The sequence below is a fragment of the Leopardus geoffroyi genome, chromosome C2, assembly GCF_018350155.1.
Source record: "Leopardus geoffroyi isolate Oge1 chromosome C2, O.geoffroyi_Oge1_pat1.0, whole genome shotgun sequence".
NCBI classification, from domain to species: Eukaryota; Metazoa; Chordata; class Mammalia; order Carnivora; family Felidae; genus Leopardus; species Leopardus geoffroyi.
The window spans coordinates 150,795,422-150,811,207 of record NC_059333.1 but is presented as its reverse complement, the minus strand read 5'-3'; the positions used below and the strand labels follow the sequence as shown (position 1 = coordinate 150,811,207).

The 15,786-nt window shown below is 47.3% G+C and overlaps 1 protein-coding gene across 4 annotated transcripts; it reads left to right on the top strand.

Annotated features, from left to right (window-relative positions):
• The first annotated feature begins 2,143 nt into the window (after positions 1-2,143).
• On the top strand, positions 2,144-14,874 carry ZNF620 (zinc finger protein 620). Of its 4 annotated transcripts, XM_045436457.1 has the most exons (5): positions 2,148-2,658; positions 8,889-9,032; positions 9,204-9,377; positions 9,858-9,971; positions 12,153-14,874. In XM_045436457.1, the coding sequence occupies exons 3-5, from the start codon at positions 9,344-9,346 to the stop codon at positions 13,157-13,159; spliced, it is 1,155 nt and encodes a 384-aa protein (XP_045292413.1). In that variant the 5' UTR covers positions 2,148-2,658; positions 8,889-9,032; positions 9,204-9,343; the 3' UTR covers positions 13,160-14,874. The 4 variants fall into 4 exon arrangements, with proteins under 4 accessions (XP_045292410.1, XP_045292413.1, XP_045292412.1 ...); XM_045436454.1 differs by lacking the exon at positions 8,889-9,032 and having other exon boundaries at positions 2,144-2,658; positions 9,224-9,377; XM_045436456.1 differs by lacking the exon at positions 8,889-9,032.
• Positions 14,875-15,786: the final 912 nt, after the last annotated feature.

Here is a 15,786-nt window from a genome sequence, read left to right as displayed (position 1 = left end):
CTCAATAAAATTTGTGTTCTGGCATAATTTATAATAGAGCTTAGAAATGTATAAAATCTTTCCCACGGAGATTAATAGTATGATAGTTTGACTTACAATAAGTGCCTTAAGTCTTTTTGTTTTTAAACACATTGCCCTCATAGGGAAGATGCTCTTGTGTTTTGTTTTAAGTTTATTTTTATTTATTTTGAGAGAGAGAGAGAGAGAGAGAGCGAGCAGGGGAGGGGCAGAAAGAGGGAGACCGAATTCCCAAGCAGCCTCCGTGCTGTCAGCGCAGAGCCTGATGCAGCGCTCGAACTCATGAACCGTGGGATCATGACCTGAGCCGAATGCTTAACCGACATCAAGCCAGATGCTTAACCGACAGAGCCACCCAGCTGTCCCTGCTCTTATTTAAAAGTCCTTAATGCAGCCTGGCTGGGTCCAAGGACCCAGCAGGGGTCCCACGGGACCAGCCAAGAGGGTCCTTGGCTTCACCCAGAATGGAAATCAAATGTGAGCCAAGACAAGATGAGAGCAGAGTTTATTGAAGACCACAGAGACAGAGTATAGATACATACAGAGTGTCTGGGTGACTCCAAAAGGAAAGGGAAGGAAAATGAGTCTTGGCTTTGCTTGGAGCCTGGCATTTTTATCGAAGACAGTTGTCTCGTATACCTGTCTTCTTAGTAATCCAGGAACAAAGACGAGTATTGAAGTGTCCTCCCTAATTCACTTACGCCCTGGAACCAGGGGTCTTGGTAAGTCATTGGTCCTGGAAAACTTTCACATGACTCCACTTGGTTCTTAGATGTTATCTGTTGTGTTGGAAGACGCCAGAGAAATTAAATCCTTGACCTTTACAAGGAGGACGTACATTGTTCTATAATGTCTGCAATAAGGGAGGGATGTAGGTTCTAACAAGAATAGAAGCAGGAAAAGGAGTGAAAAAGCAGCTTTCACAGGGTCTCTTTAGTTTCCCTGTCTCAGCCTGATCCCAGATCCTTTCCCTGATTCCATGTAGCCATGGGATTCTCCTTCCCCCACCCAGGCAGAAATCTGGAAGTGCGTTTTCTCAAACTGGTGAACCAAAGATGTCCTTCTTTCAGGGACACCATGCAAAGCTGAAGGGGCAGGAATGATCCACCCAGTTCTAGAAAACGGGGATTGTCAAAGGATGCATACTGAATCTCTAGGCTCCTCTCCTTGGTCAGCTTCAGAATGCTCAAATCATTCCTTCTAATCTTGGAAAACAGGGAATGTAGCCAAGGCTGAAGATCACCTGGCTCCTGGGGTCCCAAACAGACCAGGTTCGGCCACTCACCCACTGACAAAACCCACGGACAGCCTCCAAGAAGAGCTTCTTGAGATAGGGTGGAGACATTTGCTTGGATTGCAAATATGTAATGAAGACCCATCACGGAGGCTCTCCCATTGGCAGGTCTATCTGTGCAGTGGGGTACCCTGACAAGTCTTTGAAGACTGGCAGGGGACCAGCTATATAAAACATTTAACTTAATATGAGGGACACAGTATTCACAGGGAAGGCTGCTGAGCCATCAACTGAAATCTGTTTCCAGGCGGGGCCTGGAACATACATCCAGGGATAGGGTGGGAAAGGGGTCTAAGGCTAAATGTTAATAGGTTTTTCCCTAAATGGTGCCACATATTGGCAGTCCCAGCAGCACTTGTATCTTCAAAAGCAAAAACACAATTAGAAAACCAAACAACTCGCAAGCACTTACCGTGTGCCAGGAACTACTATAAACACTTTGCCAACCCACTAACTCACTTAATTATTAAACCTCAAAAGCCCTTTGAAGTCGGTATCACTATCATACCCATTTCGCAGATAAGGAAACAGGTAAAGAAATTTGCTGCTCCTCCCACAGCTAAGAAGTGGTACAGCCAGGTTCGTGGACCTAGGTAGTCAATGCTCTCAACCAACACCCAGTTGGCTGTTGAAGTGATGGGTCCCACTCTTCCCCCCACTGCAGCGCAGCCACAGAACCCAGGCAGGCTTTGGCACAGGTGGAGCAATGGTCCCTTCAATAGCTGGAAGGGCTGCCAGAAGTGGCAAACGCCAAGGAACCCTGGGTGATTCCCCGTCCGTGGCCTGTGCAACTGGTCTGTGGCCCGAGCTGGCTAGACGACATCTTCCGGAGGAGCTACCGCGAGGGGGCGCTGCTGGACCCGAGCCTGGAGCCGGTAACTCTGGCTCGACGTTTCCCGGAGTAGAGACCGTGGCGGTTGCCGCCGGGCTGGGGAACCACGGAGACCGGGAAGTTTGCAGCTTCCTAGAGAGGAGGGGAAACGGCCCTACGCGCTTCCGGCGGCGCGGGTCCTAAGCTTTCCCGGGAACCCTGGCCGACCGCCTTCTCGCGCGTTCCCTGCGTCCGGGGCGCGCGGCGTCAGCGGTCGCCTGGGCTCCGCGTCCCGGGAACGGGCTAACGGGGTCGCATCCCCGCGGAGTTCTTCAATGCTCGGTTCTCCGATCCCTGTGCCTCTGTGGTGAGGGGGGTTCCAGGACGCAGGGAGCCCCCGGCGGACAGACGGCGTTTGCGGGGTGCCCGGCAGCAGCTGTCCTGCCCGTCCTTTATTTTCTCTTCTGTCTCACCTCGAACCCCGAGGGCGTGTGAAACGGGGACCCCAGCCATGCTCCAGATCACGTGGCACCAGGTGAGCGAGCCTCCTCTCCGCCTCTGTCGCTCCCCTCTCTCCCCTCCCGTAACCGGCCCTCCCACTGATGTCAAGAGAGCAGCTGTCAGCCTGCATCCGGAGCCTGAGTTGTGCAGGTGTTCCGGGACTGGGGTCCTTGGACCCAGCGTTGGTAGAAACGAGACGGGACCCAAAATGTAAAGTCCCAAGAAAGGCTTTATTGGGGCTTATGCTCGAGCGCAGAAGAGCAGCACAAAGGGAAGAATCCTCAGGCTGACTCTCCGAGGAGAGGTCTGGGAGAGTTTTTTAAAGGTACTTCGGTGGGAAGAGGGGGCTGTCTACGCATGTAGAGGCAGGGATTTATTAGCACCTGCGCACTTCAAGGTCATGTTTCTTCATGCATCGCGTGCGTAATGATCGTGTTGAATCTGGGCCCCTGGGCATGATTTTTAGTATTATAATGAGGGAAAAATCGTGGAAGTTCGGCACTGGGGGTGGGGGGGGGGTGAGGGGTGGGGGTGGACCTGGCTGGGTTTGCTCCTTAGCTGGTGCTTTGCTCTGCGAGCAAAGTAAAAATATCCGGTAGGGAGTTCTGCAAGAAAAGCGCTGACAGCCGGCAGGCGGCGGGGAGTTTCACAGGTGCACATGGGGCTTGTTCCCAAGGTTCCTTACTGTTTCGCAGGCTTGTATCTTTCATTTGCATCTGTCACCATCGGGTGTGTTTGGACAGGGGAGGATGAGTTGAGAGGGACGGACAGATGAGAAGGCCCAAACGAAGACATGATCAGGATGGAAAAACAAGTGTAGGGGATTGATTGGGATAGGTTTGGCAATCGAGGCTGAAAAGTAGAAATTCATTACACAGGGGAAATTTGCATCATTGCATACAGTGAGGACCCTTTTCACCTCTGTCCACAAATTGAAGTCCTTCCATGGATAAAGTAATTCTAGTATTGTCATTACTTTTTGGTAGATTCCGCTGGATGTTTACATAGACATGCCATCTACAAATGAAGACAATTGTCTTTCTTTCTTTCCTGTCTGGATACCTTTTATTCCTTTTTCTTGCCTAACTGCACTAGCTAGAACCTCCATTTCAATGTTGAGTAGAGGTGGTGAGAGCAGGCATCTTTGTCTTATTCTTGACCTTAGGGTGAAAGCATTCAGTATTTCACTATTAACAATGATCCTCACCATAGGGTTTGTTTTGTTTTGTTTTCTGTAAATGCCCTTTATCAGATTGAGAAAGTTCTCTTCTATGCCTAGCTTGCTGCAGGAATGGATGTTGAATTTTTTTTTTTTTTTCCAACGTTTATTTATTTTTGGGAGAGAGACAGAGCATGAACGAGGGAGGGGCAGAGAGAGAAGGAGACACAGAATCGGAAACAGGCTCCAGGCTCTGAGCCACCAGCCCAGAGCCCGACGCGGGGCTCGAACTCACGGACCGCGAGATCGTGACCTGGCTGAAGTCGGACGCTTAACCGACTGCGCCACCCAGGCGCCCCTGGATGTTGAATTTTGACACATGCTTTTCCTATGTTGGTTTAGAGGATTATATGATTTTTCTGTTTTAGTTTCTTAATGTGGCAAATTACATTAATTTTTTTTTTCAAATATTCAACCAACCTTGCACTCCTTGGATAAAAACTACTTGGTCTTGATGTATTATTCTTTGACTATATTTTGGATTCTATTTTGTTAAACTTTTGTGTAGAATTTTTGCATCTATGTTTATAAGAGGTATTGATCTTCAGCTTTCTTTTCTTGTAATGTCCTTGTCCCATAGAATGGGAAGTATTCCATCCTTGTCAATATTTTGGAAGAATTTGCATAGGACTGATTACATTTCTTCCTTATGTGTTTGGTAACCAGTGAAATCATCTATATGTGGAGTTTTCTTTCTGATAAGTTTTAAAATACAGTTTCAGGGGGCACCTGGGTGGCTCCGTCGGTTGAGCGTCCGACTTCGGCTCAGGGAATGATCTCACAGCTTGTGAGTTGAGTCCCCGCGTCGGGCTCTGTGCTGACAGCTCGGAGCCTGGAGCCTGCTTTGGATTCTGTGTCTCCCTCTCTTTCTGCCCCTAACCCTCTCTTATTCTGTCTCTGTCTCTCTTAAAAATAAATAAAATGTTACAAAAAAATTTAAAATACAGTTTCAGTTCCTTTGTAGATATAGGGCTATTCTGTTTCTCCTTGAATGAGTGTTGGTAATTTGTGTCTTTCAAGGAATTTGTCCGTTTTACGTTGTGGACATTAATGGCATAAAGTTGTTCATAATAATTACTATCCTTTTATTATCTGTAGTGGTCACCTTTTTTATAACTAATATTGCTAATTTATTTCTTCTCTTTTTTTTCTGATTCATCTGACCAGAGATTTAGAAGTTGCATTGATCTTCACAAAGAACTAGTTTGGGTTTTGCTGATTTTCTCTATTTTTCTGTTTTATGTCACTGATTTCCACTTGGATCTTTATTTTGTTTGTTCTGCTAAGTTTGTGTTAAATTTTTTTTTTTCTCTCGATTCTAAAGGTGAAGGTCACCTTTCTCTAGATTCCAAAAGGTGAAGGTCACCTTTCTCTAGATTCTAAAGGTCACTGGCTCAAGACCTTTTTTTCTTTTTAAATTTTGTAACACAGGCATTTAATACTATAAATTTCTTCCTAAGTACTGTGTTAGCACCATCCCTCATTTCGGTACATTGTGTTTTCATTTTCATTCAGCTCAGAATACTTTCTGAGTTCTTTGTTTTATTCTTGGATCTATGTGTTATTTAGACGTGTGTTATGTAGTTCATAAATATTTGGCAATTTTCCTTGCGTCTCTGCTATTTCTAGTTTATTTATTTATTTCTTTAAAAATTTTTAATGTTTATTTATTTTTGAGAGAGAGACAGAGGTGAGCAGGGGAGGGGCAGAGAGAGAGGGACACACAGGATCCAGAGCAGGCTCCAGGGTCTGAGCTGTCAGCACAGAGCCTAGGACGGGCTTGAACTCACAAACTGAACTGTGAGATCTGAAGTTGGACGCTCAACTGACTGAGGCACCCAGGCGCCCCTCTGTTATTTCTAATTTAATTCTGTTGTGGTTAGTGAACACTCTTTGTATGACTTGATCCTTCTGATTTCTTCTTTATAGCCCAGAGTATGGTCTACCTTACAAAAGGTTCCTTGGACACCTGGAAAGAATGTGTATTCTGCTGTTGTGGATGGGGCGTTCTGTAAATGTCCGTTAAGTCAAGTTGGATAATAGTATTGTTCATGTTTGCTATATCCTCGTTGAGAGGGGTTATTGAAATTTCCAGTTGCAATTATGGATTTGTCTATTTCTCTTGCAGTGTCATCAGTTTTTTGCTTCATGTATTTCGACGCTCTGTTGCTAACTGTATAAACATGTAGGATTGTGGGGGTTTTTGTTTATGTTTTTGTCTTTTAAGTTTTATTTATTTAGGTAGTCTCTATAGCCAACATGGGGCTTGAAGTCACAACCCCGAGATCAAGAGTCGCATGCTCTTGGGACTGAGCGAGCCAGGAGCCCCGGCATGTAGGATTGTTAGATGCCCTGATTCCTTTATGGTTGTGAACGACTATCTTTCTCTCTTACTATTCTTTGCTCTGAAATCTACATTACCTTAAATTAATATAGCCACTTCAGCTTTTTTTGGCTAGTGTATTTTTTCCCATCTTTTTGCTTTTAACTTATTCCTGTCTTTATTTGTAATATGCATTTCTTCAACGTTTTTTTTTTTTTTTATTTTTTTATTTTTGGGACAGAGAGAGACAGAGCATGAACGGGGGAGGGGCAGAGAGAGAGGGAGACACAGAATCGGAAACAGGCTCCAGGCTCTGAGCCATCAGCCCAGAGCCCGACGCGGGGCTCGAACTCACAGACCGCGAGATCGTGACCTGGCTGAAGTCGGACGCTTAACCGACTGCGCCACCCAGGCGCCCCTGTAATATGCATTTCTTAAAGTCAGCGTATAGTAGGCTGACTTTATAATATTTGCCTGTTGGGATGTTTAGATTATTTATGATGTGGTTGGATTTGAGTCTGTCATCTTCGTATTTGTTTTCTAATTGTCCCATCTGCTCTTTGTTCCCTTTACTCCTCTTTTCCCACCTTCTTTTTTTTTTTTAATTTTTAATTTTTATTTTTATTTATTTTTGAGAGATACAGAGAGACAGAGCACAAGTGCGGGAAGGGCAGAGAGAGAACGAGAGACAGAATCTGAAGCAGGTTCCAGGCTCTGAGCTGTCAGCACAGAGCCCGATGCAGGGCTTGAACCCACAAACTGTGAGACCATGACCTGGGCTGAAGTTGGACGCTCAACTGACCGAACCACCCAGGTGCTGTTACTTCCCCAAAATATTCTTTAAAAAAAATTTTTTTTAAAGATTTTATTTTTAAGTAATCTCTACACCCAATGTGGCACTCGAACTTACAACCCTGAGATCAAGAGTCACGTGCTCTGCTGACTGAGCCTGCCAGTGCTCCCCCCCAAAATACCCTTGAGTGTTTTCTGGAATAAAGTTCAATTACTTAGGAATACATTTGATCCTTTTTGGTCTTGATTTTTATGATTTGGTAGTAGGATCTGGAGCGGTGCATGGCCTAGGAATAATTATTCTCCACGATTGAGGCAAGAGTTTCCTGAGAGCTCTATTCAATAGCCCATGAATTATGGATTTTTTTCCAGTGGAAATAGGTACTTTTACTGGCCCTGTGTGAACACCAGGCTTTGTGCCCTTCAGTCTTTTCAGATGAAAGGGGCCCTGGTCATTGTTCTGTTGGATACTCTGGGGAACCCCTGCCCATAACCCCCCTGGGTTTGCTTCTCTGTGCAGCTCTCTCCGTGGTGTCCTGTCCTCTAAACTCCCACAGTCTTGGTCTCCTCAGAATCTACCAGGGAAGCTGCCGGGCTTTGCCTCGTTTCCCCTCCCTGTGATGCAGCCTGGAAACCCTTCCAAGACAAGCTTGAGGAATCTTAGGGCTCACCTCTTTATCTCCCATCTCTTGGGGAATGTTGTCCTTCATTGCCATCAGATGTCACTAACCTGGGAACCTGTTTGACGTAATTTGTCTTGTCTCGGTTGAGGCAGGATGAACCCGATCCCTTTGACTCCATCTGGACGGGAAGCAGAAGTTTTCACTCAGCATTTTTAAAAACGTTTTCCCGTTTGGGGCGCCCGGCTGGCTCAGTCAGTAGAGCGTGTGACTTGATCTTGGGGTTGTCAGTTCAAGCCCCACATTGGGTGTAGGGATTACTTAAAAAAAATCTATATTTAAAAAATAAACAAAGACTTAAAACAAAACAAAAGAAAACGTTTCCCTGTTTGTTTTCGCCGAGTAGTCTGTTGCCATCTCGACTCCCCAGTCCTCTTGTGTGTGTTGTTTTTCCTGCTCTGGAAGCCTTTAGTTTTTTGTTTTTTTTTTAATGTTTATTTATTTTGAGAGAAAGAGAGAGGTACAGAGCGAGCAGGGGAGGGGCAGAGAGAGAGGGAGACAGAATCCCAGGCAGGTTTTGCACTGTCCGCATGGAGCCCAGTGCGGGGCTCAAACTCCTGAACCGCGAGATCGGGACCTGAGCTGAAATTGTAAGTGGGACGCTTAACCGACTGAACCGCCCAGGCACCCCTAGGTTGGTTTGTTTTGTTTTGTTTTGTTTTGTTTTGCTTTGTTTTGTTTTGCTTTAATGGTCTCATTTTTCCGCGACTGCTCAGTGATACGCCTCTGTGTAGGTATTTTTTCATTTACTGCCTTAAGTACTCTGTGGCTCCTCACTCCTCCCTGGTGTTTTTAATTTTTTTTTTTTTTTTTCAACGTTTATTTATTTTTGGGACAGAGAGAGACAGAGCATGAACGGGGGAGGGGCAGAGAGAGAGGGAGACACAGAATCTGAAACAGGCTCCAGGCTCTGAGCCATCAGCCCAGAGCCTGACGCGGGGCTCGAACTCATGGACCGTGAGATCGTGACCTGGCTGAAGTCGGACGCTTAACCGACTGCGCCACCCAGGCGCCCCCTCCCTGGTGTTTTTAAACAGATAGAATATTTTATCAAGTTTTAAAAAGCAGAGCACACTTTAAAAATCCTGAGCTCATCTCTGGTTTTGTTTGCTTCCCCCTCTGCCGGCGGTTAAGGTTCAGCTTTCTCTGCTCTTCTAATTTAGCTGCTATTCATCCTTCTGAAATTCTGTTCATGCGCCTAGTCTGTCTGACTCTTCTCCTGCTGGGCCGTTGTGTTATTGTCACTTCAGTGAGATTCGGGAGGGAGTGAAGTGCTATGGGCTGTGTTTATACCGCTGTCCCCTGTGCACGGACACGCAAAACCCCTGGAAGGGAACCGCAGGGGCCGACAGGCACGTAGACCCTGGCCCTGGCCCGGCAGAGTCAGCACAGAGGTGAGCAGGTGAAGGAAGGGCTGTTGGTGGGGAGGACTGCAGGGAGTCCTGGGCTGGCCTGTGGCTGAGGGCAGTGCTGGCCGCCGGCTGCCCCCCGCGGGGGGGAGGGGGCCCCCGAGAGCTGTCCTTGGCAATGCCACCTACCCCGTGGGTCTCTGCCCCGATACTTAGGCTCCTCGGCCCTCACACAGGGCTTCAGCAGGAACCTGCTGTCTCAGGAGCCAGTGACCTTTGAGGACGTGGCCGTGTACTTCACGCAGAACGAGTGGGTCATCCTGGACCCTTCACAGAGGGCTCTGTACCGGGAGGTGATGCTGGAGAATTATGCAAATGTGGCTTCCCTGGGTAAGGCATCTCTTCTCCTTGCTGTTTTCGCCCTCTGCCCTTTGTGCGTCTGCTTTCTTTCCTCCTTAGACATCACGGCCTCTCTGACCCTCACGGGCAGTTGCTACGAAGGCTGAGCTTTCCCGGAGGCTCGTGGGTGAGGAGAGTTTCGGATTCTCAGGTTTTGGAATCCACTGTCCCTCTGACCCTGGGAAGGGGCTCTGTCCCATGCATGGAGGGAAGGGAGAGCTCAGCAGGGCCCCTGGGCCTCCGTCTTCCAAGTTCTCTGACGAAGATCTGGGACTCCTTCATGTGAGTGGGGGGTTATTCCAGGACTCTGCCCCCCTTTGTGGGAATTTTCTGTCCTCTAAGATGGTGTAGACTGACTTCTGTTCGTTTCCCTCCCTGGCTCGGCGAACAAAGAAAGGTAAAGACAGCCGGGAGGGGATGCTGCTCTCTGATTCCCTTCACCTTTTGTTCCTGTTTCTTTCTCCCGGGCAGCTTTTCTATTCACCAGACCTGTTCTGGTCTCCCAGCTAGAGCGAGGGGAATTGCCATGGGGCCCGGAACCCTGGGAACCTGCGGGCAGGGAAGTCCTCGGAGGCATCTGTCCAGGTGAGCCTGAGAACCTACCAGCTGCCCATTTTGCTTAGGCTGCTTGCTTATTTTCCCATTTCAGTGTGTGCAGAGTGTTCTCTTGCGCGACTGTTTTCTTTCCTCTGGAATCATTACATGGGATTCTGTGTTCATAGTGGTAGCCGCCCCCCGCCAGACGAAGGGCCAGTCTCTTCCAAGGAAGGATGGCTGCAGGATGCCTTTGCGTGTTTGTCTTTGCCTCTCTGCCTCACCGCCTGCCAGGGGATAGCATCTGGCTCAGCAGCTGTTGAACCATGACAGCCCTTTGGGGTCCTGTCTCGTGGAAACAGTTAACTTTTCCACCAGTTTGTTTTTGCGGAGATGAGAATGTCAACCACCTTGGAGGGAAAATAGGCTTCTGGGGCCTATCTGGCCGTCCGCAGCTTCAGAATATGTTATTTCTATGGGAAAAGTTTTTTTTAATGTTTATTTATTTTTGCGAGAGCGACAGAGGAGAGAGAGAGAGAGAGAGAGAGAGAGAGAGTGCCAGCAGGGGAGGGGCGGAAGAGAGGGAGAGAGAATCCCAAGCAGGCTTTGCACTGTCAGCACAGAGCCCAGTGTGGGGCTTGAAGCCACGAACCGCGAGATCATGACCTGAGCCGAAACCAAGAGGTAGGCGCTCAATGGACTGAGCCACCCAGGCGCCCCACATGTTTTTAAAGTAAACTCCGCACCCAGCTTGGGGCTCAAACTCGCGACCCCGAGAGCAACAGTTGCGTGCTCCGCCGACTGAGCCAACCAGGCACTCCTCTATGGAAAATGAAATTACGGGTTCCCAAACACCGACGTAAGTAAAAAGAAAAAACAAAATTGTATAATTGAAAAAGTTATTGGAAGATAAAGAAAAATTCATTTTCCTAATGGGGATGGGAATTCATTTTCCTAATGGAAGAACGCGGACATCAGCACAACACTCCCCCCCCGTTTCCCTTGTGTCAGTGGCCAACCGAAGTACGTCACCTTCCCTACACTTAGAAAGACTTTTATTTTAATAGCTGAACTCTCGAAGCAAAACTTGTTACAGGAGAACGGTGGACGACTTCCTCATTTCGAAAGGTGTTGACCCAGGAATTAAAAGTAACAACACACCATATATTTTCGCCTCTGATACTCCGTTTCACCCCTCCTCCGCCCATTAACATTGGGGGGGTCTTCAGACTTCACAGGGAGTGACCATTAATAATGCCCAGCTCCCCAGCTGCCCTCAACCTTGTGTTAAGGTTGTGCCCTTTGGGTGTGATCCCAGGACTTCAGGCTCTCTGGGTAAACAGTGTTTTCTAAACTGTTGGCTTCTTGACGCGCGAGTTTGCCCTGGCCCAGTGCTGAAGGCCATGTTAGCCTGCAGAAGGCCTTAGCGGCAGAGGGAAAGTAGCCTTTGGTTTTCTCCGTCTGGTTGGTTTTAGGATTTCACGTTCCTACTGTCGTATTAAACCCTACATACGGCCCGTGCAGCATTTTAGGGAGAGCACAAGAGTCATCACCAGGTCCTGTCCATCCTTAGAAGGGTTCTTCACATGCGCAGCACTCGCCCGTTTTAGAGGCAAGGCTCCACCTCTCCCGTCCTCCCAGCTGCCGTGGGGTTAGCCGGACCCGGTCCCCTCAGTCGCACCGTGGGAGCCTGCTGCTCTGCTAGAGCCAACTAGTGACAGAGACCACTCTCTTCTCAAAGATTAGGACATGGACAGTGTTGTAAAAGATGAGCAGCCCTTCAGGAATTTCAGTTGTGGGACCCTTTGCGGTTTGAGGTGCTTGGCCTGTCCTTTCTTTGATCTGCTGGATTTCCTCTGACCTCGGGGTCTCTAGCCATCCCTTCTCTATGTCTGCCCTCTGACCTAACCTGTTCACTTGGGAGAACACCATTGGTCTTCCTGCCCTGCTAGGTCACAGTCTTTGCCGTTCTCTAGCCTTTGTCCTCTTTATGGGAGCTCCCCCCCGGCCTTGCTTGCCTCCACCCGTGGAGTCTTCATTTCACCTGTGGCGCTCTGCTGTGTGGTGATGTTCGGTAGCCATTTTGTGTGCATGTTAGAAAATGGCCACACAGGGTAGATTAGAACCACTTGGCCCCGTTTCCCCTTCGGCACAAGTAGTTTCTTTTTGCGATATCAGAGGCTGACACTTGTGTGTTTTTGTTTTTGTTTTTGTTTTTGTTTTGTGATACAGAGCTCTGTAGCTCTGAGACCAGAGCTGAGAAGGAAGAGTCGAGCCCAAAGGAACACATTCCCGAAGAAACGGAGTCCCACAGACTGACGTTAGGAGGGCTACCAGGGAACGTTCCCCAGCACCTGGACTTGGGGAGCAGCCTAGAGCAGCAGCCTGGTCACTGCATAGCCAAGAAGACAAAGTCCACGAGGAGAGCTTTCACAGATGGGCCAACCAGCTGTCGCGAGGCCTACGCCGTGGAGAGTGGGGAGAAGTGTGAGAAGTCTGGGGAAAACGTTAGTGTCAGCACACGAGTCTCTACAGATCAGACTGTTCCCGGTGGTCAGGTATCATACGAATGTAGAAGATGTGGCAGATATTTCAGTCGAGTGGCGGATTTTCAGGGATGTCACGCTGACGAAAGGTCTTTTAAATGCAAAGAATGTGGGAAAGCCTTCAGATATAACTCATTACTTATTCGGCATCAGGTAATTCACACTGGAAAGAAACCATTTAAATGTAAAGAATGTGGGAAGGGCTTAAGTTCGGACACGGCCTTGATTCAGCATCAGAGAATCCACACTGGAGAAAAGCCCTATGAATGTAAGGAGTGCGGCAAGGCCTTCATCAGCAGCTCCGTCTTCCTCCAGCACCAGAGGTTCCACACGGGGGAGAAGCTCTATGAATGTCATGAATGTTGGAAGACTTTCAGTTGTAGCTCAAGCTTTATCGTCCACCAGCGAGTGCACACCGGGGAGAGACACTACGAATGTAAAGAGTGTGGGAAACGATTGAGTTCCCCCACAGCCTTGACTCAGCATCAGCGCATTCACACCGGGGAGAAACCTTTCGAATGTAAGGAGTGTGGGAAGGCCTTCAGTCAGAAAATCACCCTGGTCCAGCATGAGCGGGTTCACACTGGTGAGAAACCGTATGAGTGTGAGGTGTGTGGGAAAACCTTCAGCTGGTGTGGGCGATTCACCCTGCATCGGAAACTACACACGCAGAAGGTACCCGTGCAAGAGTAGGGCTGTCCGCAGCTGTGGGCGCCGTGCCTCCTTGTTTCTCCCCACTCTCATGCTCTTCGTCAGTACGCTCTTGACAGCGAGAAAAGAAACAAACCGCTAAGTCACGAGTGTAAGAGGACGTGTAACTGGCTGATACCTTGCGGGGTTAGTGGTGTCACTGAGTGTCCCGCGAGATGGATGAGGGAGGTGTGGGAGGACCTCCATCAGAGAACACCACTGTGAATTATCAAGAGTCCAGGCTTAAAGAGGAGACGGCAAAAAGTTTCTAGAGAAAACAAAAGACCGGGAATGTGAATGCATTGGATTTCATAACAGCAGTCTTGAAAGTTAGAGGACCACGGTGTAGGCCTTCAAAATTCAAGGGGAAAATAACTTCCACCCAGAATTGAGTATCCCCAAGTGTGAGTTTGGTATAAGATATTTCAGACCTTTTAGATTTGGAACGTTTATTTCCCATGCATCCCTTCTCAGGTGTGCGACAGCAAACAAGGGGTCACTCAGAAAAGAAATGGACACCCTGTCCGTGTCTTTATATTAGGAGTCCCCTAAACTCAGAAACAGAGGGCCCTTGTCCCTGTGGAACCATGTGCACGGTGGAGGACATTCCTAGTAGGGTGCACGTTTTCAGAGACCTACCTCGGGTGCAGGCCCACCCACACTGCTTAACTCGTCAGTTACTTCTCACTACTCAGTTGCAGCCCGTGCCTTTGCAAAAGTTGGGGTGTATGTACCCTTTGAGTCAGATGCAAGGCCCTATTTATCATAAACTCATCTATCTCACTGCTGTTCTGTATCATGGAAAAAGTGACCATTGTTTTGTGTTACGTGTGGAAACGAGGTGAGGTGTCCACGTGTTCTGTGGTAGCATCCCTCTTTTGCAAGCCGCTTGACTTTACCCAATGCAGGAAGCAGAGTAGTGGGTAACAACACCGAGACGGGCCGGCTTTGTTCGGAGTCTTGGTGAAGTTACAGACCCAACTAGTTTCCTTAGTGAAATCTGCTGACAGTCTACCTCAGAGGTTTGTGTTGAGGATTCACTGCATTAATACGTGTCGGAGTGCTTTGAACAAGGACTCGAACGTAATGAACAAAAGTGTTATTTATTATCATGATATCATTGCTGAGCTTTGCCGTCCGTGTGCACCAGTGAAGCCGTCACCATAGTCAGGATAATAAACAGCCATAACCCCCCAAACATGGCTGATGCCCCTCTCCTAGCTTCCACAGCAGTTGCTGATCCGCTGTCACTTTGGATGAGTTTTGCTTCTCTAGGATTTTATATAAACAACATATTGTATGTACTCTTACTTTTGGCCTGGTGTCTTTCACTCAGCATAATTATTTTGAGAGTCACCCATGTTGCATATGCGTTGTATCAGTGGTTATTTTCTTTCTTTCCTTCCTTTTTCTTTTTCTTTCTTTCTTTCTTTCTTTCTTTCTTTCTTTCTTTCTTTCTTTCTTTCTTTCTTTCTTTCTTTCCGTCTCTCTTTCCCTCTCTCTTTCCCTCTTTATCTCTCCCCCTCTCCCTCCCTCCCCCTTCCTTCCTTCCTTCCTTCCTTCCTTCCTTCCTTCCTTCCTTCCTTCCTTCCTTCCTTCTTGGCAGTATTACACTATAGATATACAAAAATTTGTCCATTTATCTCTTGATGACCATTTGGGCTGTTTCCAGTTTTGGGTTATTATAAATAAAGCTGCTATGAACATTTGTGTTTTAAGTCTTTGTAATGACATATGCTTTTATTTCTCTTGGGTAAGTAAGAGAAGTGGAATGCCTGGGTCATAAGGTAAGTATATATTTACATTTTAAGCATCTTCAAAACTGTTGTGCAAAGAAGATGTATCATTTTATATCCCTGCCAGCATTGTATGAGACTTATATTTCCAGTCCATCTTTTGCTATGCTCAGTAGTGCCTTTTTTTTTAATTTTAGCTATTCTAATATAACTATAATTTAGCTATTCTAATATTTACATGTGATTATTTGCCTTCCATTATGTCTTAGGTCCAGTGTCCATATCTTTTGCTTGTGTTTTTATTATTGGGTTGTTTTCTTTTCTTTTCTTTTCTTTTCTTTTCTTTTCTTTTCTTTTCTTTTCTTTTCTCTCTCTTCCTTCCTTCCTTCCTTCCTTCCTTCCTTCCTTCCTTCCTTCCTTCCTTTCTTTCCGTTTATTTATTTTGAGAGAGAATGAGCACCCAAGCAGGGGAGGAGCAGAGAGGAAGAGAGAGAATCCCAAGCAGGCTCCGTGCTATCAACACAGACCCTGACGTGGAGCTCAATCTCACGAATCCTGAGATCATGACCTGAGCTGAAATCAAGAGTCGGATGCTTAATTGCTTAATTGCTTAATCCAGATGCCCCTCAAAAATTCTTTGTTTTTTTGTTTGTTTATTTTGATGAAGAGAAAAAGTGTTAGCAGGGGAAGGGCAGAGAAAGGGAGAGAGAGAATCCCAGGCAGGTTCCTCACTCAGTGCAGAGCCTGCCTTGGAGCTCAATCCCACGAATGTGAGATCATGACCTGAGTCGAAATCAAGAGTCAGAGGCTTAACTGACCGAGCCACCCACGCACCCCTGGGTTGTTTTTATTGATTTTTGGGAGATCTTTTTTGGAGAGGAAAGGTCTTTATAG

Excerpts from the sequence above, each read along its gene's own strand:
- ZNF620 (XM_045436454.1), top strand. The coding sequence starts at position 2,635 with ATGCTCCAGATCACGTGGCACCAG. Across the intron at positions 2,659-9,223 it reads TCCAGATCACGTGGCACCAG|GGCTTCAGCAGGAACCTGCT; the intron begins GTGAGCGAGCCT and ends GCCCTCACACAG. Across the intron at positions 9,972-12,152 it reads CCTCGGAGGCATCTGTCCAG|AGCTCTGTAGCTCTGAGACC; the intron begins GTGAGCCTGAGA and ends TTTGTGATACAG.